The 15,997-nt window shown below is 42.9% G+C and overlaps 1 protein-coding gene across 17 annotated transcripts in view; it reads left to right on the top strand.

The window, feature by feature from the left end:
• The window catches only part of BRSK2 (BR serine/threonine kinase 2), a 317,659-nt gene that overhangs the window by 215,493 nt on the left and 86,169 nt on the right, over window positions 1-15,997 (top strand). For all 17 annotated transcript variants that reach the window (XM_074918029.1, XM_074918020.1, XM_074918027.1 and 14 more), the window contains exon 4: window positions 7,179-7,319. In XM_074918029.1, the coding sequence (XP_074774130.1) occupies window positions 7,179-7,319 (141 nt within the window). The remainder of the gene's footprint in view (window positions 1-7,178; window positions 7,320-15,997) is intronic.

Genomic DNA, 15,997 nt, shown 5'->3' with positions numbered 1-15,997 from the left:
CCTCTGGCTGGATCCATCCCAGATCATGTGCTCAGATAGGATGGCTGCTGCGGTGCCTTGGCATGCGCGTCTACACACCATGAAGGCACTGCTTAAAACACCTTTTATCCCCAATAAATCAAAGGTACAGAGCACAACAGCGCAATCTCCTACTACCTCTCTTTTCCCCAAAAGGCCCAACCTGTTCATGTCCAAACGTAATGAGCAATCAAATACAATCTCCATTCAAAGAAGCAGACTAGAGTTAAAATTGTCTTTTGGGGGAAAAAAAATCTAACGCATGCACATTTTCTTGCAGGCGAGGAAAAAATGAAAAAAAAAAAATAAAAATTCCTGGCCTGGTGCCAAATTAGGGTTTAAAAATTCATGCCCGCCATAAGAATTTATATAACTTCTGAATAATTTATAGGCTGCACCAATAACAAGGGGCTTAATATCTGATAGAGATTATTTAATCAATAGAAAACAGTGCAGTGAAAAAGCCGTCAAAGAACTAAAACATGTCAATCTGGGCTGGGCAGCTTTTAACCTCTTTCCTGCTGCACGTACATCTGTTCTTATATATGTATGGAAGGACATTTTGCAGGTAGAGTGGTAGTATGGAAGAGGAATCACCGGGACTTTTTTCTTCCAAAGACTTATCTTCAGCAGTCTCCCATTCCAGACAGATCCCTCGCTGATTCACCAGAGCTTTGCAATGTAGTGAGTTTTCTAGCTCTTAGCTGAATTGATCAAAAGGAGTAGTTAGGGATTGTGGTTACTGTGAAATGGTTCAGAGTTCATCAGGATTGGTGGCAGTGCCTAGCACATACCGTTTGTGGGGCACCTGTTTCCATTTGTGTTTAACTCTGTGGCCAGACGTCAACAGGTTTTTACAGATGTGGGCATTAATAAACATAGGGACAGAAAAGAACTAAAGACATATCTGTCTTTGTAAAGGAGATTCCTACTTGACTTGTGTCCCTGGCCTCAGTAATTGCTTAGACATCTGCATCAACTCCAGAGTGTCTTGACCCATGCCATGTTCCTCAGTTTCAGGATTATGCTTATGATTTTCATATAATAATTAAGTGATAAACCAGAGTAGCTCAGCTTCTCAGCAGGTGTATAGTCATTTCATGAAATGTCTTACCCATAGGCATCATGAAACAGTAAACTCTTGAGCATAGAGGAAGCAAGCAGGAACTCTTCTGATTTTTCTTGTCTTTGTGTCTCTTTCTGTATAACTGCATCTGGGTTTTGCATCTTGCTGAAGTGCACACCTGAAGTTGGGCATCTTAAAAGCTAGCCCGTGCCACATGAATATCCAGCCTGACTTCTGGCGTAGTAGGAAGTCCTAGAACAGTGGTATGTGATGTACCCAGTGGTACGTTCAGGTTTATGTAGAAGACCAACCTACTTGTTTAAGTGAGGTTGTGTGTGATATGTATAAATATTGTACCATTTAATAAAAAAAGGATTATTAACTGGCTCCCTAACAGACAGCTAATCACATGCCCTGATGCTCCTGTTGCCTGACCAAAAGAAGAAGCTGTGTGAATTGATTATCATTCCTAGAACACCAGAGACTATTTCTTGTTACTCTTATTTTTTTGCGTTTATACTACTTACCTGAAATACTTTATGTTTCAGTATGAGCTTTCATCTAAAGATCTCTATCCATTTAACGCTTTTATAATAATAAATACGTTTGTATTGCCCCAGAGGACCTAATTTGTGTAGCTGTGAATGCCTCGTAAATTGTCTTCATCTATAAGGCTGGGAAAACAAGGAGCTGCATACCCACACTGGGATGTATAGTGATGGGCCGCTGCGGGCAATCCCATCTGGCAAGAATTTTAGTATTTCACACCATTCTTGCTAATGGCTTGAAGACAGCTTTTCGTTCTTTACAGATCATAACTGGTGTGTGTGTTTGGGATTTTTTTGTTATTTTGCTATAATTATGCGGTAATACATGCTGCTGGCGTTCTCTGGGCCAGTTAGTCTGGTTAACAGCATTTTTCCAGCCATTGCTCAGAGCCAACCTGTTTCCTTTGTTACAGTCCTGCTTTAGAGGTAGCATGTAGCTGCCTTGCTTCAGTGAGAATTCTGTGAGTTATTCCTCCAAGCTCCCTAGGGCTTGGGCAAAGGCACCCTTTAATAAGTTGTAGCATAGTCCACCAGATGGGAAGGAGAAACCATCAACAGGAGTGTCTTTGCTGCTGTTTTAAGTGATGTCTTCATAGTATTATAGTGCAAAGACAGTCTGGTCATGAAGAAGATCTTGCTGTGCTGGCACTGGACAAGAACGGGACAAAATCAGAGCGTATGTCCTAATCAGTTTACAATCCAGAACACAAAGCAGCTGTTGGAAACCCTGTGATCGGGAAGTCCAAGCTGTGGTCAAGCATCACAGCAAAGAACAGTCTTCAGGAAGGAGCTGAAGAAAAATTATGATGTTGCTCTGTCATTAACAGTCAGGTTATTCCAAGTGTAAGGGGAGTGTTGTGGGAGTACAGAATTGTTTGCCTGGATATTTAACAAGTGGATGGTGGGGCCTGGCTTTGGAGGCTGGTCAGAGACAGAAGTCAACCTCAAAGGTCAAGGAAGAGATCCTGATTGCATACAGAAGGAGATACAAGGTACCTAGAAGTGAAGGCAGCTAGTTAATGTTAGATAACAGTGTTTTAAGGAGACAGTGGAGGCATGGAAGGATTGGTCAAAGTGAAAAGCTGAGAAAATGGTTTTGCAGTGATGATCTGGTATCTGCTTTGAATCACCAGCAGTGGGGCAAGAATGTATTTAACAAAGTGAAAAAGATGATGAATTAATTTAGATACAAGATACCTAGCTAAAATTAGACGTGAAATTTTAGCCATGTGGGTAGATAGGAAAACCATTATCTTAGAGGTATAATGAAGAAAACATCTAAAAGATACCAGTGCAACCAAGTTGTAGGGACCTGAAGAAAGCCTGAGTCGAAGGTAGCACCTGCACTACAAGCCTGAACCATAATCAAGCAGGGTTGTCCCTAGGGGTAGAGAAGTGTTGTCCCTAGGGGTAGAGAAGGGAAGGAGTGGAATGGAGTGGTAAGGCTGAGAGTTCTGTGCTAGAACACTGAAGACGTTAGAGATGAAAACCATCATCTTAGTTTATTCAGGAGAAAAGAAGACTACTGATTTTTTACCTGTCTAAATTTTGCAAATATTTTTGTGTGTTTTGGGGCAAACATCACAGCTTTTTTGTGTGTTTTTTTTTAAAAAAACTTCTAATAGTGGCATCATAAATCCTCATAAAGGCATGTCAGATTGTTAGCTGTATGTAGTTTCCTACATTTTTACGGTGAGAAGACTGATGCTGTCAATCTTACGTAGACAGGATTTAAAAAAAAAAAAACTTAATTCACCAGTAAGTTACTTTTCATTTCCAAATGTAATAGGAGACTAGTTCCAGTTACTGTTCTGGGAATTCACTTGCTTAGAATAAATGGGAAAAGTAGTGCTATAGTGAGATGAGAACCTGTCATGTCTGAGAAAGATAAAAGGGAAGGGGGAACTGGGGAAAATACTTCTTAGTGTTTTTCTCCCCTACAGGCTATGTGTTATTTACCTTCTCCTAGATCCTCCAAGACCTGGCACTGGCATACTTCCAATCGTACAGCACTTTGCTAAAGTAAAGGATTTTAGACGCTGATGTGGACTCAGGAGATCTTGATTCTCTTCTGTGCCACAGATTCAAGAAAGCTGTAGTGTCTGTATGCCTTATTTTCCAGCCTCTGGAATAATGCTCTTCCTTTCCTTTGCTTTTTCTGTTTGGATTTTCAGAGTGTGTATTCTCTTCTTTTATGGAGTCACTCAGACACACACATACACAGAGAGTTGGATAGGTACAGATATACAGCGTTTAGTGGGGACTTGTGTAAGCTCTACACTGATAGTTACAACTAGGTCAACACTTGGAAATGTTTAAACCACTCTTGTTGGCCTGTCTGGAAATAACATGTACTACTACTGTGCCATGTAATGCGCCAGCAAAACATTGGCTTGCACAGAGATGGAGGCAGGTGCTGAATTATGCCCTTGTTTAATCGAAAACCTCCTAGTTGGGGGCTATCCTAAAAAAAAAAAAAAAAGCATCATACTGGAGGGAATAGGGTTGGCAGGTGACCAGCTGCAAATCCAAACTCAGAAATCCTAGCTGCAACATAACCATGTAGTACTTGTGGAATAATCCCTGCAGCATTTATTTCTTACACTTGACCACTGGGGAATGTGTTTGTTGTCCTTCTCACTCCTGTCACGTTGAGGGCTTTGTCAGATCAGAATACATCGATGCTGTGCTTCTCTATGTCCCTTGACTTGTCAGAGGCACAAATCTTTTTCAAATGTTCTCCCCTGTTCATTTCCATTATTATATCTGGTGCTTCTAGGTGGCAAGCAGAAATGAATAACCTTGTAAATGCTCCCTGTCTTTCAATTTGTTTTATTTTTCATACAACGTGTCAGTGCATTTTTGTTGAGTGTTTTTAATAAGATGAAGTTGATGAAAATAAATTGCTTTGCAGTTCCTGCTGTGGGTGACAGAAATGCTGGGTCTGTAATTTTCCAAAACTGTGCATTGAAACCAGTGTGGAGGGTGTTCTGTATGCCTGTAACTGCAATCATCTTTGTAAAATACCTCCCAGAAAAAGAAAGCAGCTAGCAATTTGAATTTTGGGGGCAAGATGCACTGCTGTATCTAGATTCTGCTGGGCACAGTGCAAGAGGGAGCTGTCAGGGAGAATTTTAGGATTGATTCTGTGCCAGGCTTGGTTCTTCCATATGGGATAGATAGCCAGATCTGTCTCTAGTATGAGAGGGAGAATGAATTGTATAGCAAACCCTCTTACCAGACTGTCTGTTAGCCAAGGCTTGGAAAGTGAGGAGTGGGACTTGAAAATGTGGACCCCGCCACTGCCCATAGCTACTGCATATCAGCTTTCTTCTGAGTGGTTTGATGTTTTGTCCAAAAAAAGTAATGCAGATAAGCGGTGATCTCCAGATTACCAAGGGGTACTCCGTAGACAGTCTGGTAACTACTCATCTCGTCTTGGAAAGAAGATAATCCACATATTCCAAAGTGATTTTCAAGTCAAGATTTTTCTCACGTTTTACTTGTTTTAATGGAAAAAAAAAAAAAAAAAAAGTCAGTATTACCATATTACCATATTTCTTGTAAATGTTTCTATTTTGATAGAAATTGCAAAATATGGTATTTTAATTCCCTAAAAATTTTTTTTTTTTTTTTTGTCCAATTTTTTGTGCTTTTGTACTACTTACCTGACAAGACAATATTAATGTCCATCTCTTACTGCGTTCTCTGCTGCGTTTCTGTAAGGCAGGGAAATGCTTTCTCCCTGTGCTGGCTGGGAGCTGGCACATGGGAGTCGTGCAGGAGCTGCTGATGGCCCAGGAGCTCAGGGCCCACTTTTGCAACTTCAAGGCTAATGCCATTATCGTTAAGGCAATTTTACTTTCCCCAGAACAGCTTTTAGTCCTACTGTTCCATCTTTTTGGAAACACTGAAAACAGGAATAATTAAGCCCCCAAATTTATAATAATTTTCCCTTTCAAATTTAGAATTGTCCTCTGGGATGATGCTGCTTGAGGTACAGAAAAGACAGTATCCTGGATTAGTTCTTTTCATTGTCCACTCAGATTGGAAGAGTTGGTAATAAAACTAGCTTGCTGTAAAGCAAAGCATGAAGAGCTGGGGATCATACTGCACACACAGTCCATCCTGGTCTGCGGTGCTCCTGGGAGGAGGGAACTGAGAAGTACGCTCAAAATTTAAAAAAACATCTAAATGCTGTTTTCAAGTTTTCTGATGATGTTTCTCAAACAAACTGCCAAAAGTTTGAATGCCCTGTTCACCCTTGCATTGTTGCTTTGCAAAAAGCACCTTTCAGATCACATGCCTTGCTGTGCAACCCCAAAACTCACTTCAGAGGAGTTAGGCAGTGAGGGAGGAGTACGGGTTTCTGCCTCTCTTACAGGGTTTAAACCAGCTGACAGAGACAAAGAACAAAAGTCATTTTTCACTAAAAGTAATAACAATTTGTTGCTCATACTTGTCATTTCAGATTCTGAATAAATAATCCCGCTGCATAATTTCTTCATCCTGTGTTTGAATAGTATGTGATGGGCAAACAAGCAAGGAGACAGTAGAGCACAAAATCACAACAGAGATGGAAAAACGGAGGTTTCAAACAATCCTCTTGCCAATAAAAGCCTGTGGCTTAGTCCATACCTCATCTGGTTTATTTTTAAATGGTTCAGCTGATGGTGTTCCTGCCACTTCCCTGGGGAAAATACTTCATTCCCACTGTTAGGCAACATTTCAGGAGATTTCTACTAAGTTATCCTCTGCTTGGCTGCCTTTCATTACCCCTACTTGCAACAACAAGGTGGTCCTTCCATGGCAAGTCCTTCCCTTCTGGAAGATTTCACTCTTCTCTCTCTGACTGCCAGGAGTGAGGTCTGGGCTTTCCTCTCTCGCTCCTAGGTCCCTGTTGTGCCACGTCTATTCACTCGGTGTCACATTCTTCCCATGTGAGTTGCAAGAGACAGCAGCTACTCCAGCAAATCACAGCTGTTCAGCAGCAAAAGATGAACCCCTGACTTAGGTTGCACACATGTAGTTATTTTTCTCTTTTTCCATAATTTAAATTGTTCACCTTTTTTTATTTTCTCTAATTTATTGACATCTGTCTGGTTCTCAGGTGTCCGAGACAGAACAGTATGTCAGTGCAGCTTTGCCACAGCTGCCTTACAAAGAAAGTGTCAGCTCGGTTAAGGGACCTGAAGCTTCCTAGTACGCAGTCTGACTCCAGTGTAGCTTTAAGAGCTGCCGTGAAAGCTTATATCACATTATTATCTTCTTCCCTTCCTGGTCTTTTGAGTAATTTTTGGCTTCCAGATAACCTCTCACTATTATATCAAACACTGACTCCAACAGTGGCATGTCTGAAGTTTGCGGAACCTCTGTTAAAAATGCTAATCACTCCTCATTTTAAAATTCTGATTCTTTTCCACCGTTCTTTCCAGAAGTGTTCTCCCTGACCGCATGTAAATAGAGGTGTTTGTACATAACTGTGTGAGCATGAGGGGGTTGGTATGATAACATGCTTACAAAATCCTGGCTTTGTTATTTTCTAGGTATTTGGTGCTAGAACATGTGTCAGGTGGGGAGCTCTTCGACTATCTCGTAAAAAAGGGAAGATTGACACCAAAAGAAGCCAGGAAGTTCTTCCGACAAATCATCTCTGCTTTAGACTTCTGCCATAGTCATTCAATATGGTGAGTACAGCCATTTCCAACAGGCATTACCTGTTACGTAAAAGCACAGAATAAAGAGATCTTATTTCTTGATGCTTTTACTTACTATTAAGTAACTGATGTTGTAAAGCTCTAACAGCGTTGTGTGAAGTGCTGATGTATTTTTTAATTCTTGGCTGGCTGTGAGACAGTGTGCCAGTCACAGACAGACTTGTCATGGAGAAGATTGTCCATCATTTCTCACTGGAGGAGAATTCATTCACAGGGAATGCTTTAACCAGGTAAACCAAAACCACCAAGGAAGCGCCGTTTAATTTCCATCATTCTTGAGGCACTTGCTAATAACGGAGAATTACATACATTTTATCAAAATGAATCCCTGAAGAAACTTGGGATAATTACAAATACAGCAAAGTGATTCTATGCCTTCTTTCAGTTTTTGGAAAACTGCTGGCTTTTGGCAACCTTCACTGAGTCCCTCCTGGGCATTTGATTCACTGTTACCTTTAATTTCCTTTCCAGTAGGGAAGAATTTCCTTGATCTGACTGCTATTGATACTCACTACCTCCATCATATGATTTAACCATCAAGTGTGGTTTAACCTGTGCTTTAAGGTGTTGTTTTAAATTGGACCAGTTTCTCCTCATCTTCAGCAAGTTTAGGTAATCTAAATTATACTGAAATCGAGTTGTTGTAATCAGTCTGAGCACAGTTTCTGTATAGCTGCTGACCCATAACTGCCTGCTTATTTCTCCGAGACGCAGCTCCTCGCAGTTAGATTGGCTGGGGGAGACCATTTACATTATGTCTGCATGGCTGCTCCTCCATAGCCCAGACAGCTGTAGATCCCCCCCTCCAGGAGGCCGAGGGCCACTGATAGATACTGCAGTAGTTGAATTTGCATAATCACTGTGTGGTTACTTCTCAGTAACTGTACAATGATTTTCTGTACCCCCAGATGTCCACAGCATAAACGGCCATGGCAAAAGTGGATGCCTAAATATTTAACCTGCTCTTCTAGCCCCTCCCTTTACATCTCTGTCTCATTTCAACAGGAAATATTAATCTGAAAGAGAACATATTTCTAATAAATGGAAAGTGAGATAAGAGCCTTCCTTGAGGATATATAAAGGAGAGTATACTGTTAGCAGAAGAGGCAGTTCGGAGGTGGTGGATCTGGGTGAGAAGGGCCTGAGGACAATGCCTGCCTGGCACAGGCAGGGTTACAGTAGCCAGAGAAATTCCCAGAGGAGCCGAGAGCAGGTTACATACCCTCACTAGAGGATCTAAGTATTCTCTGTTGGCAGAGACCTCTGACAAATTTTATTCTGCGAATTCCCCAATTTTTCCTCCCTGCTAATCAACTGGTTTGAGTGGTCATGACCCTCTTATAATCAGCATTGTCCTTGGTAGATTGTACAGCTGTTATTTTTTATGTACACTGGGCAGTGTAACCACTGGTGGATTGCATGCATACAAGTTTCTGTTCCCTACTTGCTTAACACTCAGAGACTCAATCCAAGAAGACTCGAAAATGTTTAAGTACAACTAGAGAGAAGTTATTTACTCTTCCAAATGAATATTCCAGAGTAATGTGAATCTGCCTTGGGGTGGAAGTTTCTACAAAGACATGCATATATACACATGCACAGTAGTCCTGTGGGTTTGCGATGGATACCTCTTGGTATGGCAGACTTCAGTAAACTGAGTGAGGCTGTCAGACAGACAAGCACCTCTGCAGCTTTAACAGTATGTGGAATTTTGAAGGCAGAGTGCATGTCTCTCTTGAGGAATCCATTTTCCTCGGTTAAACATATTGGATTGTGGGCAGTAGTCTTGTTTAGAAGTAAATCCCCTGTCTCCTTGCCAACTCCCACTTGACTAGCATCTAGTGCTTGAATAAGTTAGCAGTAAATCTTAAGCTCTCCCTCCCTCCAGGTCACTCTGAGACTTGTGTGATCTGTGTTCTCTAGACCCCGTGTTGTATTCTGGACAGTTATCATTAAATCCTGTTAGAAAATCAGAGCATGCATAAATATACATGTGTGTGTGTGAGAGAGAGAGTATAAAAGTTAATGTGCTTTCCTAAGCAATGAAGCCTGACCTTGTCCTGTCGTGGGGCAGTGAAATGACAAATCATCTCATCAGCCAGGTTATCCAGTTATGACCACATTGAAAAATGAAGGCTTCTGCTTTGGTTAATGACTAAATGTGGGTGCCTCTAACCTGCTGGCAGAATAGATTGATAGTCTAGTGTCCACAGCCCCATATCATTGTCCCATCTTCTTCCTGTACTTCCCAAAACACTGTGAAATATCTGTGGCTTACTTTCACAGCAGGATCTAACCCCATTCAGTTTTCACTGTTCAAAATGTATTGATGCACCAGGATTCCCGGATCAAAGAATCAGACAGGATTCCCCAATCCTCCTGTCAGTAAAAGGCTTCTGTTGCTGCTGTGTGGAGAGATGGCCTGTGTCTGAGAGGTGTTTTCAAACAAGCAGCTCAGACAAGGAAGCAGAGTTGTCTTGGAGCTTGAGCCTGTTTGTGTGTTGCTTTAAAAAAGTAGTTTTCTGTTCTTATTGTATTTAATGGAAACAGTGGGGGAGTATTTGACATATCTCACTCTGAGGTGCAGTCACTTGCTGAATTTTGTGGTAGGGGTTTATGATGGGGGAAAGCTTGTAGGTGACCCACTGTAGGGCTCTCTAAGGACTTTTCTGTGCACAGGGCACCGTGCTGTGCTAGGGACCCAGAGGCAACCATGGGTGCAAACAGACAGCGCCATGCAGAGGTATTATGGGACCCTGCAAACAGTGTATCTGTGCTACCTTGCTGCTTTGCCTGAGCTGGCAAGCCAAGTGGTTAGCTCAGCGATGCAGCATTACTGCTTCTGCCTCCAGCTCTTCCTCTGGGCGAGCTCCGAGGGCTCTGCATCGTGCTGCAGTGCCCGGAGCAGACGCGTTCAGCAGTGGTGCCGAAATGGCAGAGGAACCCGGGCTCTCTCGGACATCACTGTAAGACCATTCTGGCCTGGGAAGTTTTCTTTAGACATAACTGAATTTTTTTCCTAAGCTGCCATTCAGCTAATGCTGTGTGTCTGCTCTCCTAAATTCAGGGCCTTTAAGATGTCTCAGCTGGGTGCCCCAAATCAATAGCCCCTTCTGAATAACCTGCCTCCATACTGCGGGAGAGCTCTCCGCTGATTCAGTGCCGACTGTATTTTCTGTCGGAAACAATGTAGGAGCACGTATCGGGGTAGGTCGCAAATCCTCGCTTTCATCAGGAAGAGTCTCTTTTATCTGGAGCGAGGGAGTGCTGCAGCCCAGCGAGGGCGGGAGAGCTGGCGGGCGCCTCGTTGGCTGGCAGTGACATCACCGGCAGGCGCGGGGATTGGCGGCCGGCGCATTTTGTCTGTCTTGGGTTTTTGCTTTGGTCAAGCTCATATTTGGTGTCTGTATCTCACAAGCTGACAAATAAAAATATGATTACAGAAAATGCCCCATGGCAAACCTTATTACAGCTTCAGAGATAACAGATAATGCCAATTACTGCGCAGGGCAGTGGTGACATTGAGAGGAAATCCCCTGCGGTAATGAGCAGCAAGATGATTATTTCATTTTATTTTTATTTTGGTTGGGTTTCATTTTGTGTGGTTTTTTTTTTTCCCGAGCATGCACAAGAGGGGTTAAGGCAGGTTCTTTATGAATATTGATAAATGACAATTATGAGGGCCCTTTCTCCTTTCATTGCCTGGGGCTGTGCTTGCTTGAGTACGCACAAGGCTCTTGCTGAAGTGTGTCTGTGTGTGCATGCGTAGGCATGGGGGTGTGTGACTTAGAGGGCTGAGGCAATGAATAAGAGCTTTGTTTGACTTTGCCTTGTGTTCTCCCCGTCAGTGCAGAGGGGGGGAAAGGCTCCTCATAATATAACGCTTCATGATTTCACAGCACTAGTGTCAAAATCTCTGGTATATTCCTGCAGGCAGGAGCTGCAGAGCATGTCAGTAAAGGAAGCACACTTTTAGGGAGAAATCTGGGGTGTCTTTCTTTGAGAAACAGAGAAAGCTGAAGAATGCCAGGTGCCATGTTCTGTCAGATAGTGCCACCCTCCTCATGATTCCTTCTCTGCCTTGCTTCATTTATAAGGAGCGTGCTACAGTGTTCTGCAGGGACAGTCTGTCAAACACTTAAGACTGCAGCAGCTGGACACTTTGAAATCATGACTTAAGGCCTCCAAATGTTACACTGATCTAGAAATCGTGGCATTTAATAAGGTTGGTTTCTGGTGGGTTTTATTTTCTGGTCCTCGAGTCTTTAGGTTTTCAAGTTTTCTTTCAGACCATCAGAAGTGAGAAAGGTACCTTTTTCCCCTGTTGAGAGCTGAGATTCACCATTTATTGCCTGAATCCAGGAGTTTCAGATCTGTGATTGAGACTCACTCTAAAACAGTGAGGAATTTTCAAATTTCCCTTGAACAGGAAACCAGAGAAAACCCATCAAGTACAGCAGCTGCAGTGTCAAAGGCAAAGTTACCAGCTCAGCTAAAGTCAGAGAACATATATTTTCATAAGTTTACTTCTTTATATAAGCCACTGGAAACTCAAAAATGGCATAGTCTGATTGTAAGCATAACCAGGTAACACTCTCTGGCAAGTACAGCAGTGGTGATCAGACCTGACAGTCTGTTCTGGCTTTGAAATACATGAATATATGTTTTGAGGCGAGGTTGGTAGAGAGAAGCAATATATTTTAATAGATCAATAGAAGTAATTGTTAAAAAGCAAGCAAGGTTTTATGCATACAAACCCTTCTCCAGGTCTCCTGATATGTTTATAGATGTTGTCCTTTTTCCTAGCTATAACTATATTTACTTGTTCTGCAGAATTCTGTGAAAACTTACTAAATTTGAGCATAGCAACCATAGCTCTAAACAAAGATTCTTCTGTAGGTAGATACAAGTTCCACGTTCAGATCTGATTTGCAGAAGCAAGAGAAAATAAGATGAAAGACTTTTTCTGCTCATGAAAATTAAACATCTTGCTTATCATGCTGTTAATTATTACTGATAAATTATTTGTATCACATCAGGCACTTTTAAGACTGCAGAACAATTATTCTGTGGTCTGGCCCTTCTGGGAGTTTGGGGTCAGTAAGAAAAGCGTTTGCAAAGTAGCCAACAATTTGATTAGTACAAATGACCTGCAACTACTCCAATTAGGAGGTTTCTTGGGTTAGAAATCTGTGACCTACAATGAGTTGTCATAGAAACTGATATGAACGTTTCAGCTCAAAAATCACTTTAAAATAATGGGTTAGTTCATCATCTCGTGCCAGGTGACATAGCTCCTTTGAATCCTAGATCTGATGTCTGTCCTTACACCAAAAATCTTCTGCCAGCCCCAGGTGACAGGGAGAGAGAGTTTTACTTCTCTTTTTTATGTATGCTGCAATTGCCTGCAGTACAGTACAGGGCTATTCCCAAAGCAGGAGGATGGGCTAGAAAGGCAAGGGAGAGAGCTGGAGGAGCTGTCGGAATAGCATCCCTGGGAGCGACTGGAAAGCAAGCGTGGCCTGGGTGTAAGTGGGAGCCTGGAACACAGTAACACATATGTGTGCCTTTCATTTTCTATGCACCACCTCCGAGAGCTGTGCCCATTTCCGTGGGGCAGTTTTTTCAGACCTCTTTCTGTATCCATCTTGTGCTGCAAGGGAATTGTAAAGCCTTTGTTGTAATCTATAAAAGAGGGACATGGTGGAGAGTCTGACAGTGTGTGCTTCCCCTGTCATGGCTTGTTTAATGGCTCCCTTTCACTCATGCTCTTCTTTCAAAAGCCTGCCGTAGCCTAGTGCTGACTTCTTGTTCCGTTGTCTTGGTTGAGGAGCTCTGGGAGTCTGTGGCCACCCTGGATCAGGGCTGCGCTGCTTCCTTCTGCAGTGCTGCATTTCTCTTTCATATTCTTTCCCAGCATATGCAGGGCTCAATAGGAGAGTTTGCCATGTTTGTCAATAAAGCTGCTTGCTTCTCTTCTGATTTTCCAGCCATGTGATGAAGCCCCTACAGCTTTAGAGCCTTTAGAACAACAAAAGGGTAACGAGTCCTCTGTTCACCTGCAGAGAGAGGAGTTGATGCGGTCATATAAGACATGGAGAGCCAGAGGGATCAGCTGGAATGGGACCAAATTAAATGCATTTACTCTGCAATGTTCCATTAATGCCAAGTAATTACCACGTACAGTGGGATTTTTCTTTTGTTTTGTTTTGTTTCATTTTGGCACAAGAGAGTTCTTTCCAAATATGAATGCATGAGGCTGTCCGGGCTCTGGGCTCTTAGGTAAATTATAACAAACCTTCCTCATTCCCATATGTTCCTTTCCCTTCCTTCTGGCATTTGTAAAGCTGGCAATATGAAGATGGGAAATGCAAATGCAAAGAGGAAGTCTCATTCCCAGTGGCAATGGTGCTGGTTCTGCCACGCTGGTGCAGACTCCTGGCATGACTTCTGTCCCCAGGATGATGCCTCAGCAAATTTAGAGTGGTCTAAAGATGGACAGCAGAGAAATGTTCCAGCTTGAAGAAAATTTTCATTGGGGAGTAAAATTCTCCTGTGGTTGAATGTGCAAGCATTGCCTGGTCCCACTGGTACCCTGATCTCTGAGAGGAGTGCTGCCACAATACAAAAAAAGTACTCAGGCTGCCATGAAATTCCTGTGCTAACCATCCATAGTGGGCACTAGGGACTGTGCTGAAAGAAGAATGGAGAAGGGTCAGAGAGATGCAAAACTGGACAGTTCTTGTATCGTAGGGCCCAGTCATCAATAAATGTAACTATTCACCACAGAGTCCACACTTCTGTCTGATCGGTGGGTTATAGTGAAGAGCTGATCATTTTTTTTTGTTTTATTTTGCTGAATGTCTGAAGAAAAAAAAAAATGCTTTAAGGTCTGTTGCCACTCCAGATTTCCTTTCCCACATACTATCCCAGTCGCACAAATCCCCAAGTCCCAACTTCAGGCTTTCAAAATGCTCTCTGAGTGGTGGGGTCAGGACCTCTGCCTAAACACCATGATCAGCTCACGTGGGCTGATCCCTCATGGGAGAGCATTGCACAGCACAGCGAGGTGAAGCTTACCCAATGTTTGGAATGTGGATGGTGGCACCCCCTTTTTCCTCTCACAGTGGCTCTCCAAAAAAGAAACTGAATGTATTTGCCACTTTATAGGAACCTCTTTTTTGCATTTGATCCTCCCTAAAAACTGGCCTAAACCTGTCTGTGTGGTGGATCCCAGCTGATGGGAAGATGATGCAATGGGGAGGAGACTCTTTTCCACCAGTGAATACTGCACTCATTTTCAAAGGTACCATCCCTTCCCTTTCACCGCCTCTCAGTGGTGTGGAAGTGGAGCTGGTTCGAGGTTCACATACGTTCTGCTCCGGCCAGGGCCTGTGGCAGGTCTGCTAGGGCTTAAAGGCATGGAAGGGCAGCATTTTTGCATTTCCTTTAGCTGCTGTTTTCCTGAAATAGCATAAGGTGTTTTCTAGCGACCATGCATCCAGGCTGGAGAAATGCTGGTGGATGTCCTGTGCTTAGGACGTACTCTGCCTCAATCATGCCGTCAAGTTGTCTTTCTTCTTTCTGAAAAAAACTACACAATTTTAGGATAAGGAAAGAATTTCAACTTCTGGGTCAGAAGGCACATGTCAGCAGGATGCCTGCTGTAGACTGAAGATGTATGGATGACATCAGCCAGTGCACAAGCAGTGTAACAGGCCCAAGGCAGCAGCACCCTCAGCTTCTACACCATGGATCTGTTTAGCAGCCAGCCAGGAGCAGTCACTAAGACTGAAAAACAACCCTTGCCACTGAAAAAACACGCTCAGCAGCAGGACACGCACTCAGCCTGAGCTGTGGGGAGGTTTCTTGTTTCATAGCATCAAACAAACACCACTCACTTTACAGGGAGCTGTTACTTGCCATCAAGCCCTAGTCCTCAGACAGGAGAACTTCAGTGCATCTCCCCCATCAGATGAGGTCTTCCCAGCACGCTGTTAATGAAACCAGTTGTAAGGTGAGAACTGTCCTGGATGTCTGCTGGAGGAAAGATTAAATCCCATACTGGTGACTCATTAGTGTCCAGCTTTCCTACCTTGACTTAGGACTGTGGGCTCTTCACTCCATTTTGCTGCTGGGGCTGGAGCATGTTGAGATTTGGTGAATGTTGACGATCTTGCCTTTGTCCAGGGCTGCTGTCCTTGATGATGGCATTCAGGGGTTCCTTTCCTGGCCAGTAACTGGTCATTCACTGCCTCTGGAACGTTTCCTTGTCATTCGTCTGCTTTTTTGTCAAGCATGTATGACTGTCTTAATAGTTATTATATAACTAATAAGTCTTCTGTCTCTTGTCACCTTGAAACTTTGATTTCTGTGAGAAAGATAGATTTGATAAAGCACCTTTTGCTTCATCAGATGAAAATATGCACAAATCTGACTCATGCTGCTGTGTTATCTGTCAGGTTACTTGCCCATGGTTAACGAGGCCACTTTAATACGCAGGGTTCAGCATGTTTATGCAAGATTGGAGACCAAATTTTATGCTCTTTAAAAAGTGAGGGGGAAGGAATCATAGGACTCAGCGATAAAGTAAATGGCCACTACCTGCTGCGATTGTGCACTGTTTTGCTGGAAGTCTCCTTTGAAAA

Source organism: Athene noctua, chromosome 14, assembly GCF_965140245.1.
Source record: "Athene noctua chromosome 14, bAthNoc1.hap1.1, whole genome shotgun sequence".
NCBI lineage: Eukaryota > Metazoa > Chordata > Aves > Strigiformes > Strigidae > Athene > Athene noctua.
Note: the sequence above shows the minus strand (reverse complement) of the source record. Positions and strands in the feature narration are given on the sequence as shown.